Raw genomic sequence first — 15,955 nt, 5'->3', positions numbered from 1 at the left:
CACCTGAGAGTTATGAGAATAAAATGAGAACTGCATGTAAAGCGCTTAGCCCAGAGGCTACCACACAGTAAATCTCCAGCAATGATTGGTGTTCTCTATATTCTATATGCTCATGACTTAAAGCATTTTCTGAAATCCAGTTCTGGGTCTTCAATTCCCTATGGAAAATACTACCTGGAGGTATTAATATCAGTACCACCTCAAGTCAGTCCATACAAAATTGAATTCATCTTCCCCTCTCCACATACTAGTCCCCATCTCAACTATCATGTCTAGCCATTATAATACCCTTCTTCCGTGATGTGGCGTTCAAAACACCTGTTCTTTCCTTCTCTTTCATCCCACATATCCAGATTAAGTCGGGAAGGTCTATTTTATTTTGACTCCACAATAACTCTTCTCTGTTTCCTGTTTACATTGGTATGAGTTATTGAACAGCTTCCTGGGTGGCCTCTGCCTTCTATTTCTCCCATTCAGGTGCAGGTACGCTGTCAAATTAATCTTCCTTAAACCACTCTGAAAACCCCTCCATGGCTGCCCATCTTCCTCCCCTTCAAATATGAATGCCTTCCCCACATGTAACATCTCTTCACTCTACTCTGGTCAGGTCTCCTTTCCATACTGACATGCAGCAAGTTATTGTCTGCTTCCTTGCCTTTGATCCAGCTGTTCCTTTACACTGGAATGCCTTCTCTCCCTGCTTTCTACTAAAATCTGTCTGCCCTTCACTGTTTCTAAACCCCATTCTTCCAGACGAGATCTTTGGTTGGAGAATCATTTTCAGGAAGCCCACTCCCCAACTATTCTTTCCTCTCTTGGTTTCCCCATCCCCTGAACTCCTCGCCACCCAATTTAGCCTCTAATTATTTATGTTTGTTTCTCTCTTTGCACTCATTTTCCAGGCAGAGTTTACAATCTAGGGGCCAGGCGCGGTAGCTCATCCCTGTAATCCCAGCACTTTGGAGGCCAAGATGGGCGGATCCCTTGAACCCAGGAATCTGAGACCAGCCTGGGCAACACAGGGAGACGAGACCTCGTCTCTACAAAAAAACACAGACCAGGCACAGTGGCTCATGCCGGTAATCTCAGCACTTTGGGAGGCCAATGCGGGCAGACCATCTGAGGTCAGGAGTTTGAGACCAGCCTGACTGAAACTCCATCTCTACCAGAAATACAAAATTAGCCAGGCGTGGTGGCACATGCTTGTAATTGCAGCTACTTGGGAGGCTGAGGCAGGAGAATCGCTTGAACCTGGGAGGCGGAGGTTGCAGTGAGCTGAGATCGTGCCATTGTACTCCAGTCTGGGCAATAAGAGTGAAACTCCGTCTCAAAGAAAACAAAAACAAAAACAAAAAAAGGCCAGGCGCAGTGGCTCACACTTGTAATCCCAGCACTTTGGGAGGCCAAGGCAGGTGGATTACCTGAGGTCAGGAGTTCGAGAGCAGCCTGGCCAACATGGTGAAATCCCGCCTCTACTAAAATACAAAAATTAGCCCTGTGTCATGGTGGGCACCTGTAATCCCAGCTACTCAGGAGGCTGAGGCAGGAGAATGCTTGAACCTGGGAGGTGGAAGTTAAAGTGAGCCAAGATCACACCACTGCACCTCAGCCTGTGTGACAGAGCATGAGTCCATTTCAAAAAATATAAAATAAAATAAAATAAAATAAATACAAAAATTAGCTGGGTGTGGTAGTGCATGCCTATAGTCCCAGCTACTTGGGAAGCTCAGCCAGGAGGATAGCTTGAGCCCAGGAGACTGACGCTGCAGCGAGCTGAGATCTCACCACTGCACTCCAGCCTGGGTGACAGAGAGAGACCCTGTCTCAAAAAAAAAAAAAAAAAAAAAAAAAAAGAAAAGTTTCCAGCCATTTTGTAATCTTAAGAATGAAAACCATATGCTTACATAATGAAACCAAAAGGAGAGTGGGTCTTTGATAAATAAGGAGTCTCATATCAGCCCTGAAACACTACTTCTGGACTTACTTTGGGTAAGAAATACATTTTTATCTGGTTTATCTAGTTTCTTTCAGTTTTCTGTCGTATGCAGCTGGATCTAACTCTTAAATGATACTCTGTCTCACAATAAAATTACCACAAGAATATAAACCAGGCTGGGTGTGGTGGCTCATGCCTGTAATTCCAGCACTTTGAGAGGCTGAGGTGGGCAGATCACTTCAGCTCAGGAGTTGGAGACCAGCCTGGGCAACATGGCAAAACCCCATCTCTACAAAAAATACAAAAATTAGTAGGCATGGTGGTACCTGCCTGTAGTCCCAGCTACTCGGGAGGCTGAGGTGGGAGGATTGCTTGAGTCTGGGAGGTGGAGGTTGCAGTGAGCCAAGATCCACTACTGCACTCCAGCCAGGGTGACAGAGCAAGACCCTGTCTCAAAAATAAAAACAAAATTTTTGGAAGTCAGGGTACCTTTCCAAAACTCAAACACAAAAACATTTTTAAGGGAAGGATTAATGGTTATTAGAACATCAGGGAGATTTAGTTTACATTAATATTGTAATTTCTGAGATACATTCATGAGTTGTGCAGTTTGCTAAAAGCTTCTGAGGCAAGTTTTATTATTGTTTATATCTTACAGCCGGTGAAACTCAGGCACCAAAGGTTAAAGAATGTGGCCCAAATAACTCAACTAGTGACAAGGTGGGATTCAAATTGATATAGTCTGGCTATAGAGCCCACCCTCCTGCCAGTACACAATAATGTTCAATCCTCTGGATTCTAATAGCTGTTTAGAGAAGAAATAGTGAAAGGACTTCTGACGAAGGCAAAAGTCCACTCAACGACTAAGGGAGGATCATTTAGTTGGCAATGAGGAAGTATAACAGACTAAATTCAAAAGGATTTTATTAAGAAAATCACTTGGGTAATTAATATTATTTTGTTAACTATTACCAAAGTTACAGATGTGAAAGGATGCCTCTATGCTTTAATTTGGTTATTAACAAGATTGAACGTATTTACACACTAGTTTATTTCCTTCTGTAAATTATGCATTGCAAGGATGCATTTTATACACTGTGAGAACTCTTTATATCAGAGATATTCTAAATAATGACGTGACTTTTCAGTTTAATTATTTAAAAAAAAAAAAAAAAACCTGAAAGTAAGCAGGTTAAAAACAAAAGAAAACAGAGGCACTCTCTTTTTCCCTCTTTAGTGTATTCTACTCAGTATTACAGCTCCTTAAGTGTATTAGCTGGAGGTGGAAAGAAAAATAAGGAAAATAAAAACTATCAATTTTTTGATACTCAATTTTGAAACAAAGATAAACACAGACAGAAGTGAGACTTCAAAAGAGGTAGAAAAGGAGATTGTGAGCTAGAGAGAGAAGAGGTTATACTAACACCCAAGGTGCTCTTGAGGGACCATGGCTTGCAAGAATATTAACTCACTACTTAACCATTATTCCAACCTCAAATGCTCTTCTTCATCTGAAGCTGTCCTTAGCTCAGAATGAGAAAGATATAGTGGGAGTGGGCAAAAAAGACAGACAGGGGTTTCAGCAATGGCTTGAGCAGCATCACTAGGACAAGAAGATAACTAACTGTGTGACTTTGAACTACGAACTGTGAAGTACATAATGGGGCTATAAGTAAAATGTTAGAAACACTATAGAAGTCTGATTTAAAGACAAAAGAAAATGGCAAAACCATAGCAGATAGTATTGGCTGCCTACCCAGCCACCATGCCCGCTCCTGTATCCCTGCCGCCGCCTTGCTGGCAAAGTCCTCCTTTTGTTCTGGTGTTGCTCTGCCCCTCACTTGACTCAGAGGGAAGTCCTGGTTAGTCTAAACCAATTGCAGAGTCCTTTGCCTTCCTCTTGTTAGAGCTTGTTTAGGGATGAGTGTGCAGCCCTCTCTAATTCCCATGAAAGGAAAACCACTGGAGATTGTCAGCTCAGCAAAAGACGGTAAGAAGAGCCATAGCCATCTTGGGATCTTGAGGGGAGCTAATTAAGAAAAAGCTACCTTCCGTAAAATGACAAAAAAGAAAAAGGAGAGAACTTATGTCCTTGCTGACATCATCAAGCCACTGAACTAACCAACCTGAAAGCTACCCTACCCCTTGACCTACTGGAGATAACCAATTTTCCTTAATGTTTTAGCTATTTGGAGTTAAGCGTTTTTTTTTAATTATTATTGTTTGTTTCTTTGTTTAAGACAGGGTCTCAGCCAGGCACAGTGGCTCACGCCTGTAATCCCAGCACTTTGGGAGGGCGAGGCAGGCACATCATAAGGTCAGGAGTTCGAGACCAGCCTGGTCAACACAGAAACCTCATGTCTACTAAAAATACATAAAATTAGCCAGGCATGGTGGCAGGTACCTGTAGTCCCAGCTACTTGGAGGCTGAGGCAGGAGAATCACTTAAACCCGTGAGGCAGAGATTGCAGTGAGCCAAGATTGCACCACTGCACTCCAGCCTGGGCAACAGAGCAAGACTCTGTCTCAAAAAAAATAAAAGACAGGGTCTCGCTCTGCCACCCAGGCCGGAATACAGGCATGATCATAGCTCAATGCAGCCTCAACCTCCCAGACTCAAGAGATCTTCCTCCCACCTCAGCCTCCTGGTAGCTGAGACCAAAAGCACACGACACCATACCTGGCTAATTTTTTTTTGCTATTTTTTGTAGAGATGGGTCTCACTATATTGCCCAGGATGGTCTAGAACTCCTGGCTTCAAGTAATCCTCCTGCCTCAGCCTCCCAAAGTGTTGGGATTATACGTGTGAGCCACTAAACCCAGCTTTTCTGTTTCTTACAGCTGTAACACTATAATGAAGAATTTTCTGAGATCATAATCATGATTATATTATCACAAATCTACAAAAACAAACAAACAAACTTTAATACCTTCCCTGCTACTTAAATATCTTGAAGTAATCATGTTTTCAATTTTTCCATCTTCCTGCTGGTTTTTTTACTTTACATATTATAAACATATCCAGAAGTCAAACACTTCCATTTAGTAATTTTCAGCATTTCTGGCAACCTTAAAAATTGGAATAAAAGTTGCTTTTAAGGGTTTCCCTACTAAATGAAAGTCTAAATATCTAGTTGTGGGATATTGTAGAGAGCAACTAAAAGGAATAATAATATTTTCACAAAAAAATAAATTCCAGTGGTTTATCAACCAAATGTTTGTTAAATGAATCCTATTTTACAACATTATCATATTATACAATTACAAAGGAGTCCCCCAGAGGGGAAAAACTGGCATCCCTCTATTGAGTATAATAAAACATACTGAAAAATGTAAATCTGTTTTTTAAATTGCCAAAAAAATTACTAAATTTTGTACAATGCATAAATTCAAAATTGGAACATTATGCTATGCTATATTCCAAATAAATTAGAAAACAAAAAGTACCAAAAAGGAGGAAATATTACTGTGTCAAAAACTTTAACCATCTTCACAGAGTGAATTCCCACAGCAGAGATAACAATGTCTAACTCTTTAATGACTTAAATTTTTCACCAGCTCAAACATGTTTTCTTTACAACGTTTGCCATAAAGTCTCACCCATTTGTGCCTGCTATAAAAACATCAGCACTGTAAATCTAACTGGTCCATTACTTCAGTGCACTAGCCCTTTCCCATCCACCTTCACCCAGTAACTTACACCTTTATAAGTATACTTGCTCCATACATGACATGTATACCTTCAACAGACAAGCTGTTTAAGAGAGCTCCTGAAAATTCTGTTAAGAATCTTCCAAAGAAGAATCTTTTTAAAATTTTTATAATGAATTTTAAAACCCCAGTGTTCTAAGGTAGGAGTTCAATCACCTCTATCCATGGAGGGAAACAGAATATCTGTTAATTCATTCAAATATTTCATGAGTACCTACCATGTATTGGTACCAGCTAAGCACCAAGATGGCAATAAACAAAGCAAACATGGCCCCTCTCTTCTTCAACTCGGCCTAGAGCAAGGGTCAGCAAACATTTTCTGTAAGGGGACACAGAGTAAATATTCATGCTTGCAGGCCATAAGGCTTCTGTCACAACTACTCAACTCTGCCACTGTCATATGAAAGCAGCTATAGACAAGTAAATGAATTAGTATGACTGTGTCCCAATAAAACCTTGTGAATGGAGAAATTAAAATTTCATAATTTATGAAACAGATTTCTCATGAAATCATATTCTTTTGATTTGTTTCAACCACTTATAAATGTAAAGACCATTCTTAGGTTGCAAGCCATACAAAAACAAGTAGCAGGTCAGATTTGGCCCATGGGCTGTAGTTTGCCACCACCTAGTCTAGACATTAATATTAACTGTAAAATTACGTGTTTACTGCTTTAAGCACTCACAGGGAAAACACACAAGGCTATAAGAGTTTAATGAGGTGACATGGCCTAGTTTGAAGGGATCAGAAAAGGCTTTTCCAAGGAAGTGACTTTCAGGCTGAAACTTAAAGCAACCAGCCAAAAGCCAGGGAGCAAAGCAAAGAGCCTTCTAGACAAGTGAACCACATATGTAAAAGCCCTCTAAGAGGAAGGAATACAACCAACTGAAGAATCTGTGAGGCTGCAGTGCAATGAGCAAAGAAAAGCACAGCACAAGGTGACCTTATAGGGAGATGGAGATCAGCCACACATGGGGTCTTGTTGTCCAGGGTCAAGTGTTCTGGTCTTTGTCCTAAGAGCAATGGGAAACCATTAAAGGGTTTTAAGTAGGAGAGGAACACAATCAGCTTGGGATTTTTCAAAGATCACCAAGACTGCAATACGAAGAAAAATTAGAAGGGAGCATGAACAGTTACGGAGAGATATGTAACCAAAGTACTGGGCTGGAGATGACAGAGGCTTAAACCGGAGTGCTGGCAGTGACGTTGAGAAGGTCAAAGAGGCAAGATGTGGTGACTAGATATAGAAGCGTGAGAGGCAGGTTCCCTACAGGACTCGAGTCTCGTTTCCACAACCAGGACATTGGTATCATTCGATGAACCAGAGATAAAGTACTGAAAAAGCCGGGGGTGAGGGGTACGATTTTGAGGACAGATTTAGACATGTTGAGTTTGAGTTGCCTGTACAATATTCCAGTGTAAATGCTAATTAATCAGTTGGATATAAGGATCAGTGACCAGGACAGTAATTTAGTTTGGGAACTGTTAACATACAGACTGTAACTGAAGCCATACGAGGGATAAAATTACCTAGAGAAAGGGTAAGGAATAGTGGCTCTCAAACTTGGTGCCACATGAGGGCTACCAGGGGAACTTTTAAAAGTTTTGATGCTGGCTACTCTGGGTGTACTACTATGGGTTAGCCCTGCTCTGCAAGAAGCACTTATAAAACAGGAAAAAAAAATTTTTTTGATGCCCAGCCAGCAGTCTTGGACCAATACATAAGAATCTCCGGGAATAGGACCCAGGCATCACTTCCATAACATTTGTAAACTTCTCCAAGTGATTCCAATGTGCAGCCAAGGATGAAAGGAAAAGAAAGCCTAAGACATTAAGAATTAATAGTACTGTACTACAGAAAGGACAAGAGATTAAGACACTAAGCAGGTTTCTAATCCGAGCTACCTCATAATGCATCTGTCTGACCTCGGTCTACTTCATATCTCTACATTCTAGTTTAGATCAACAGAGAAGTGATAGTAGGTTTATCTCGTATATCCCGTATAGTCCCAAAAATCTGAGGCAAAATTACAAAATTGAAATATTTCATTCTTTCTTTGCAATTTGAGCGGCGGAAAGGGGAGCATAGAAAAACAACTATCAACCAATTACTGGTAGTAGAATATATTTTTATGAATAATTTTCCCAGGCTAATAACATTTTTAAATGACTGTACTGTTAATACATCAAATAGTATTTGATAGTATAGTATTTGTTAAGCCTGGAAGCATTCTAAGTGGACTAGCTTTGCTGTACCATGCTACTCTCCAGATGGCAACTGTAGAAAGTTTAAAATGGTGGCGTGAAATTTAACTTGGAAATTCCTTAATTCAGAATTTTATCTTTAGAAAAGTAAACCTTTTCTAAAGATAAAAAAGTAGGTCGGGTGCAGTGGCTCACACCTATAATCCTAGCACTTTGGGAGGCCAAGGTGGGAGGATCGTTTGAACCTGGGAGTTTGAGACCAGCCTAGGCAACACAGCGGGATCCTGTCTCTACAAAAAATTTAAAACATTAAAAAAATAGCCAGGCATGAGCTCATGCCTATAGTCTCAGCTACTCAGGAGGCTGAGGTGGGAGGATCACTTGAGCCCAGGAGATCAAAGCTGCAGTGAGCTATGATCATGCCATTGCACTCTAGCCTGGGTGACAGAGCAAGACCCCGCTTCGAAAAAAAAAATTAGTAAACTGCAATTTAAGATTTGGGAATTGGCCGGGCATGGTGGCTCATGCCTGTAATCCCAGCACTTTGGGAGGCTGAGGCAGGTGGATCATCTGAGGTCAGGAGTTCGAGACCACCCTGGCCAACATGGTGAAAACTCATCTCTACTAAAAATACAAAAAAAAAAAAAATTAGCTGGGCATGGTGGCGAGCACCTGTAATCCCAGCTACTTGAGAGGCTGAGGCAGTAGAATCACTTGAACCCGGGAGGCAGAGGTTGCAGTGAGCCGAGATTATGCCACCGTACTCCAGCCTGGGCGACGAGAGCCAAACTCCGGTTCAAAAAAAAAAAAAAATTACCATTTCTACATTATTTTCCAATTTTGAAATTAACTTTGATTTACATATTTTGAGGAGTAGATCCTCTATACTAACAGCACAGTATTCAGAAGATGAAGGAAAAAAAAAGGCTTCATGCAATGACTTCTGTTCCTGTTAGATCAAGTTTACTTTGTAGGTCATAATTTAACTGAGCAACTTTAGTCTCTGTTGGTAATTCCCACTACATTCTTCAAATTTAATTTTTACCATCTCACTTCAAACTCCACAAAGCTGATATAGATGACGGCATTAATAAAATTGTGAAAGCACAGTTAGCATATACAAATATTAACCAGCATTTGTAAACCGCTTCTGATTGTTTTTTATTACTCCCAAAACAGAATATGAGCGCTACAAAAAGACAGTTAAATATACAGCCTTCAATTTGAAGACAATGGGATGAGGCAGCGGACAAAAGTCTCCTAAAGCTAGACTGACAACGGGCAGTTTGTTCAACTCGAAAGATTCTCCTCCATCCCTCTGACAACATCTAAGGTTAGAACTGAAGGACACAGAACTTCACAGAACTTGCAAAATCTCCTGGCCTCCAAAGCACTGCTGTGAGAAATAATCATCTAGCCACGAAGGACAAAGACTTATGGCAATTTGCTAAGTAATCTTTCAAAAGATTCATTCAAACTGGTTTGTCAATGGGAAAGAGCATTTAATAAATCTGAAGATTTACAAGTGAACTTTTAAGTTTAACATTACAAGGATAGAAATTATGTCAGGTTATACCAGAACAAATGAATTATAGGGAGATGGGAATAAATTTTAAGAGCCTTAGGGAGGATTAGTACTGTAAAAAGAAACTCAAGACTATCTTACTTTTACATTTCCCTCAAAAGACTTTTAGGCAAAGACTATCATGTGTTCGTTTGTATTGAGCAATTACCAGTATTAGTAAACAACTTGTAATGGTCACTAATTTTTAAAAAAATAATTTAAAAAGTTCTTTAAGAGCCCTGACTCACTAGACACTTTTAAGATCCTAGATGTACATAGCTGATACAGCACAAATTATTTTGCCAATAATCTGTTTCTCTAGCAATGAAATACTAGTATAGAATGTGACACTTTTCTTTGATCTAAATCCTAAAACAGTATAATTATTTTGATGGAAAATTATGATACCCAGACACTGCCAAGAAAATGAAAATAATACCAGGACAGATTACAAGAGATCAAAGTTTGGAAGACCACAAACTCTTTTATGAGAATCTACAACATAGCAAGAGACTGTAAGGGAAAATAAATTATATTTCAAAAGTGAAGCCCTGCTACAAAAAGAAAATGCCCTTTATTTACATTGATAAAACCTGCCAGAGCTTTAAAGTTGCTGAAGATAATGCTGAGAAAAGCTAAACTAAACTGCAGATTACCTCAAAGCACCTGTTTTCATGTGTTGCGTAGGTTATCATTAGAGTTTGCAGACAAGCTCTTTTAAGATGTTGTAGCCACTGCTCCATCTAAAACATACACATTAAGCAGGTCATCAGGAGCAAAGGAAAATCCTGAACAATTTTGCAAGCTGATGGTACCACTGGAAGAACAGGAAGGGATATAGAAAAGGCAGGTAAATTTTAACTTAAACAGTCCAGGTTTGAGTTTAGAAGAGGACGGCTTGGCAAAATTAATTAACCAGCCCACAGAATTCAAACAGTGGATGGGTCAGGTCTAGATTCATATTCAATGCCACTTGCCAGCCAGAGGTTCAAATATATGTCTACATATTCCCTCCAGTGACTACTGCTGAGCAACTACTAAGTACAAGGTACAGTGAGGCACTGCAGTAGATACACAAATAAGGAAAACAAAAACAGTTCCTGTGCTCAAGAAGCTTACAATCCATTAAAAGGGATGAAACAAACATATTCTGAGTGAAAATACATTTGAGAAAATACATTCTGGTAGGGAGCGGTGGCTCATGCCTGTAATACTAGCACTTTGGGAGGCCGAGGTGGGTAGATCACCCGAGGTCAGGAGTTCAGGACCAGCCTGACCAACATGGCGAAACCCTGTCTCTACCAAAAATACAAAATTAGCCAGGCGAGGTGGTGCATGCCTATAATCCCAGCTACTTGGGAGGCTGAGGCAGGAAAATCGCTCAAACCCAGGAGGCGGAGGTTGCAGTGAGCTGAGATCGCACCATTGCACTCCAGCAGCCTGGGCAACAAAAGCGAAACCCCGTCTGAAAAAAAACAAAAAGAAGAAGAAGAGGAACATACTTTTGAGACCCCTAAGAGAGGCTGGAGAAGATGTGGAGTTGCAACCCTATTTTGTTTAAAAACACACATAGGAACAACAGTATTCTAAAACTGGTGATGCTCCTGAAAGGAGCGTTAAAATACCAGCCGATTAGTAACATTTCACAAATGAAAAAGGATGCCAAAAATCTCAAAAAAGAAAAAAAAAAATGACCAGCTCTTTGGCACAAAACCTGCTCCTCAATGCTCCACTGAACACTACAAGCCCCTAAAGCTGAACTTAAAAGCATGTGACAGCTGTTGATTGATTATAGGAATCCACAGGAAAAAAAATGCACCCCTTGGGTGCATGACATGCATCTTATCTGTAGAACAAGGCACGGTCTACAGTGAGATGAGGTAAAAAAAAAAAAAAAGAAAATGTATATGATAGCATTCTGAAAAGTATATCGTGGAGCTAGACAAATGCAAGACCCACTATCTGTTTTAAAGCAGAGTTCTGATGCAGCACCCATCCCTCCAAAATTTAACTGTTCATGCACTGAACAAGCTATCCATAAACTATCAGTACTTTTCTGTCTTAAAGGCATTTCACCACCAAAAGGGAATGTAAATTAACTCAATTCTGAAAAGAAAGGCAATCTGAAAAACACCTTTTTGGTGAAATTTATATTTAAGTAAATATTAAAGTGCAACCAACTAGACCCCCCCCATTCCTAACCAGTTGAAAGTTATGTGCAATTCTACACCTTTATATGTTAACACGAAAACTGTGATATACCAAGCCTCTCCTTCCTAACACCTCTACATATAGTTTTTCTTTGCTATTATAACCGAATAGGAATGTTTCACTACACCAAAAAGCCTGACTGTAATGCCAGCAGGAAAAAAAAAAGCAAACGGGTAAGCAAACACTCAAAAAAAAAAAAAAAAGACTCGAAGAATAGGATGATAGGATGGATACCTAATAAAACATAAATGTCCCCCATTCATCTGCAAGTCATTTTCTCTCTAACAGATCTCAGATTTTCAGAACAAGTATGCAGGTTATTTAAAACTGAGTTATATATAGTCATTTAGCAGCAGCAAAAACACTTCTGGCATTATCACAGATGCTAGATCTCTGGAGGAATTTTTTTCCCCCAGACTAGCATTTTTCTTCACCAAGAACCAACCATCCATTATTTCTAAAAACAAGGGCCCTTTTCTGCCCCCTAAAACAAACAAATCACAGACCACAGTTAAATTCTACGCTAATGAAACTGTGAGATTACATCCCAGGCGTTGTCACAGCCTATTTTTCATACACCACCACAAGACAGTTTGATGCAGTATTCCTGATTGCTTTTTATAGTATTTGTAAATACACTCACTAATCCACTAAATTAGGTAATTTACAAACAGGTCCTCTCAGTTATTAGTGGACAGTAGTCAAGTTCTATTACATTTGATCCTCATACAGTTGTCTAAACATTTCCACCCAGGTTAAGGGCTCGGAACCGAGAGAAGGAGGTTGGCGAAATTTGGATGGGGGCAGGGTAGAAGCTGGAAGAAATCTCTGCATCTCAGCCCTCAGCGACAACATTCAGCCAGTGCCCACAGAAAAACTAAATTCGGAACCTCTTCCTCCTGTTACACTGGCAACAAAGAGGGAGTTTCCGTAACGCTCCCGTCACCCACCAGGTGCCCAATCTCCTTCCCAGCCCAGAGTCGGCGCTCCCGCAGGGACCTCCGAGTGCGGGGAGGCCGCGGGGCCCGGGTCACGGCACCAAGGGGGGATGGGGTGCAAGCGAGCAAGCGAGGTCTGCGGAGCGGGCCGTGGATGGGCTCCGGGACCCGCTGAAACATCTGAACCCAGCCGGGGGGGCAGCGGGCAAAAGAAAAGGGACAGAATATCTAATGAAGCAGAAACTGGAATTCGGTGGGAGAGGTGAAGAGCCCTTGCTGGGGGTACACCTGCGAGGAGCACAGAAAACAGGCGGCGGATGGCGGGGAGACTCCATGGAGGTGGAAGAGAGGAGCCAGGCCCGGAAGAACAGGGAAGGGGATGCCACCTGGGGCAGAGGAGGCGCCGCGCCAGTGCAGCCTCTACCTGCCGGCGGCCGGGACGGGCCGCTCAGGTGTGACTGGGAGGAGGGGGCCGAGTGGGGAAGGGTCCGGGAAGAGCTGAGGGCGCACTAGGGGCCGCGCAGAGGCGCCTGCGAGTCGGCAGCCGCGGAGCCAGCGCGCGGGCATCGGCGGGACCCGGGGGAGGGAAAGGCGGAGTGGGGGTCTTTGGACTGCACGGTGCGCTCAGGGGAGGCTGGGGACAGCGAGAGGTATCGGGCGGCGGGCGCCCGCGGCGCGACGCGGCGCACGGGAGGCATCCGGGCGGGCGGCCGGGAGGCGGGAGCCCCTCACCTGCGCGGCGGAGGAGGCGGAGCTGCAGCAGCCCATGGCGGGGCCGAAGGAGCCCGGAGGCGGCGCCGGGCGCGCAGCTACGCCCCGGAGCCCCTCGGCATGCGAGCCGGCGGGCGCCCGGGGAGGGCGCGGCCTGGCCCCGCACGGCTACGCGGCGGCGGCGGCGGCGGCTGCAGCGGCGGCTGGTACTCAGGAGGCGGCGCGGCTAGGGGCAGGCGCCAGCCACATCCCCCGGCGGCGGCGGCGGCTGCGCGGCTCCTGCTCTGCTCCTGCTGCAGCAGCTGCTCTCCAGCGGAAAGGGGCGGGCGGCGGCGGCGGCGGCGCCTCCCTCTGTCCCCCGCCTCCCGCCTCCCGCCTCCCGCGCCCAGTCCCTCTCCCGCTCCCTCTCCCGGGCCGCCGCCTCCTCAGCGCCGCGCGCGTCTCCCATCAGACTCCCCGCCCCCAGTGCAGCGCCGAGCGGGCGGCAGGGCGGCGGCAGCCAGAACAAGGCCGGGCCCTTCCGCGCGTGTCAGAGGCTGCGCGGCGCCGGGCTCATTTAGCGGTGGCACCGAGGCAGCTCTCTGCCTCGAGGCTAGAGGGCAACGCGGTCTGAGGCAGCCGAAGACCGGGCCAACTCGCTGCCAAAAAGGTGCCGGATTGCTTCCAGATCTAGGAGGCACGCGGGAATTCTCCCTCTCCCTACTGGACGCACAACTCAGGATCCTGATGGCTTCTTACCACTCCGTCGGCTGTTTTTTTCTCCAGAGGAAAGCGTACACAAGAAACCTTTCCTGGAGAAGGAATAGGTAATAAGAAGATGGGAAGAAACAAGCATCTGTTGCTACTGTCCCCATTTTGCTGATGTGGAAACTGAGCCTTGAAAGGGACCAAGAACCTAATGAAATGTCCCCAAAGTTGAAATGGTAATAAATAGCCAGAAATGAGAAAAAGGCAAAAAGTTATCCAGGCTCGCAAGTCAAAGCCATACTGGATCTAAGCTAAACTTTCTTATACAGGATAGTCTACAAAAAAACAATAAGGGGACATTAATTTATTCATATTAAAAATGCTTACTGAAGACACACTACGTTCCAGTAACTGGTACTGGGAATAAAGAGACGAACAAAAGAGACTTACCAAGTTCCTGTTGCTAAATCAGTAAGACTCAAGGAAGTAGCAACAAGTTAGAGTAGACGTGGTAACTACCTTCAAGAAATTTACAATTCCGAAAGAGTCGTTAGGAAATACAGTATGAGGTGAAAACAGTTAAAAAGTGAAAGAAATAAAACTAAAGATAATGATTAATATTAAAAAAACCACATTATCAGGCACTGTTATAGCCTTCATATGTCATTTCATCTTGTCAAAGAATGTCTCAAAAGACAGCCACAGGAAAGAAAAGAAAAACTTTATTTGCAAAGATGCAAGGGAGTGAGACTTCCAAAAGGACTGATTCACCAAACATGAGACATCAAGTTTTAAACATTACTTAAAGTGTAGAGGGAAGAAAAGAACACAGAATTAAATTGACTTTACATGCACTGAAAGGGAATCTAAGCCAAGGAAAGTCGGAATGGTAGCCTGTAAGGGGACAGCTACAGAAAGGGCCAGAGAAGAAGAATTCCTAATTGATGTTTTCCTGTGCCATTTCCTGAGTTCGAGACTGTGGACGAGTTATCTCTTCAAATCTCATTGTCCTCTTCTGTGAAATGCTGGTAGCAGGGATGACTGCAAAGGCTTGTGGTCAAGATTAAATAACATAAGAAAGTGCTGCTAGGTCAGCAAGTACTCAACTGCTTGAGCTCTTGAATTCTTCTGCATTCATTCTAGTTTCCTTTCAAGTTAATCAGAGGGTCCACCATACCACGGAGCTGGCGAATCCTACATGTGTTTCTCATAACCATTAAACCAACAAATACAAGTGAAGACATAAAATTAATGGTTCTAGTCCCAATTCTGGTTGTAAACTCCAGAATTAGATTGTAAACTCCCTGAGAACAAGGAAAAGTATTTTCTCCTTTGTATCTCCCTCAGCTCTCTCAAATGTTTGTTGAATTATTCAGTGCAGCCAAGAATAAAAAACATTCCCTTGAGATTTTCCCTCAAAGCCAGAAAAGTACATCTTGTTTTTAACTCGGGGAGGAGGCTGAAAGTAAAATTACAGTCCTAAACAAGAAGCCATCTGTCTTCCTTCTTTATAGTCAAGGAAAGGGGAGTTGTTTCTCTTTGCAGAGTCAATATGGGAGCATTTCTCTCAGATTAGAAAAATCTTTTTGGCTAGTGCCACTGTTCCGTGTAGTAGCTAGTGCTTATTCTGTAATTGGAACTGTAGAAGGAGATAAATGCGTAACAGACTGTGGCAGTGCTTCATAAAATGTATTTTACTTTTTTAGAGATCTCTTTCCTAGACATAGATAATGGGTGAATATAATTGAAAGCAAGCACAGTCCATTGTGCTTGACTGATCTGAACTCTGGTTTTCCCTTTAAGGGTTAATAGAACTAAGAGTTCTAAGATTCTGCAAGGTGCTTTGTAAATACACCAATTATGTATGTATGCACCATATATGCATATGAATGTGATGTTTCAAAATTATACCTCGTCATTAGCATGAGGGAAACCAACAGCTCTTGCATTGATATGCTGTACCTTCTAAGAATGAGTCTCTTTCCCATCCC

General features: G+C 42.8%; 1 protein-coding gene across 3 annotated transcripts in view; it reads right to left on the bottom strand.

The window, feature by feature from the left end:
* The window catches only part of SLC44A1 (solute carrier family 44 member 1), a 208,733-nt gene extending 195,010 nt beyond the window's left edge, over positions 1–13,723 (bottom strand). Inside the window, exon 1 of one of the 3 annotated variants that reach the window (XM_032164778.3) lies at positions 13,299–13,723. In XM_032164778.3, coding sequence (XP_032020669.1) covers positions 13,299–13,334 — 36 coding nt within the window. In that variant the 5' untranslated portion in view covers positions 13,335–13,723. The remainder of the gene's footprint in view (positions 1–13,298) is intronic. The other 2 variants (XM_032164779.2, XM_032164780.2) reach the window with 2 other exon arrangements.
* Between the last annotated feature and the right edge of the window lie 2,232 nt (positions 13,724–15,955).

The sequence above is a fragment of the Hylobates moloch genome, unplaced genomic scaffold (assembly GCF_009828535.3).
Source record: "Hylobates moloch isolate HMO894 unplaced genomic scaffold, HMol_V3 SCAFFOLD_10, whole genome shotgun sequence".
In the NCBI taxonomy this organism is placed as follows: domain Eukaryota; kingdom Metazoa; phylum Chordata; class Mammalia; order Primates; family Hylobatidae; genus Hylobates; species Hylobates moloch.
The sequence above is the reverse complement of the archived record's forward strand: the minus strand, read 5'-3'. Positions and strand labels throughout refer to the sequence as shown.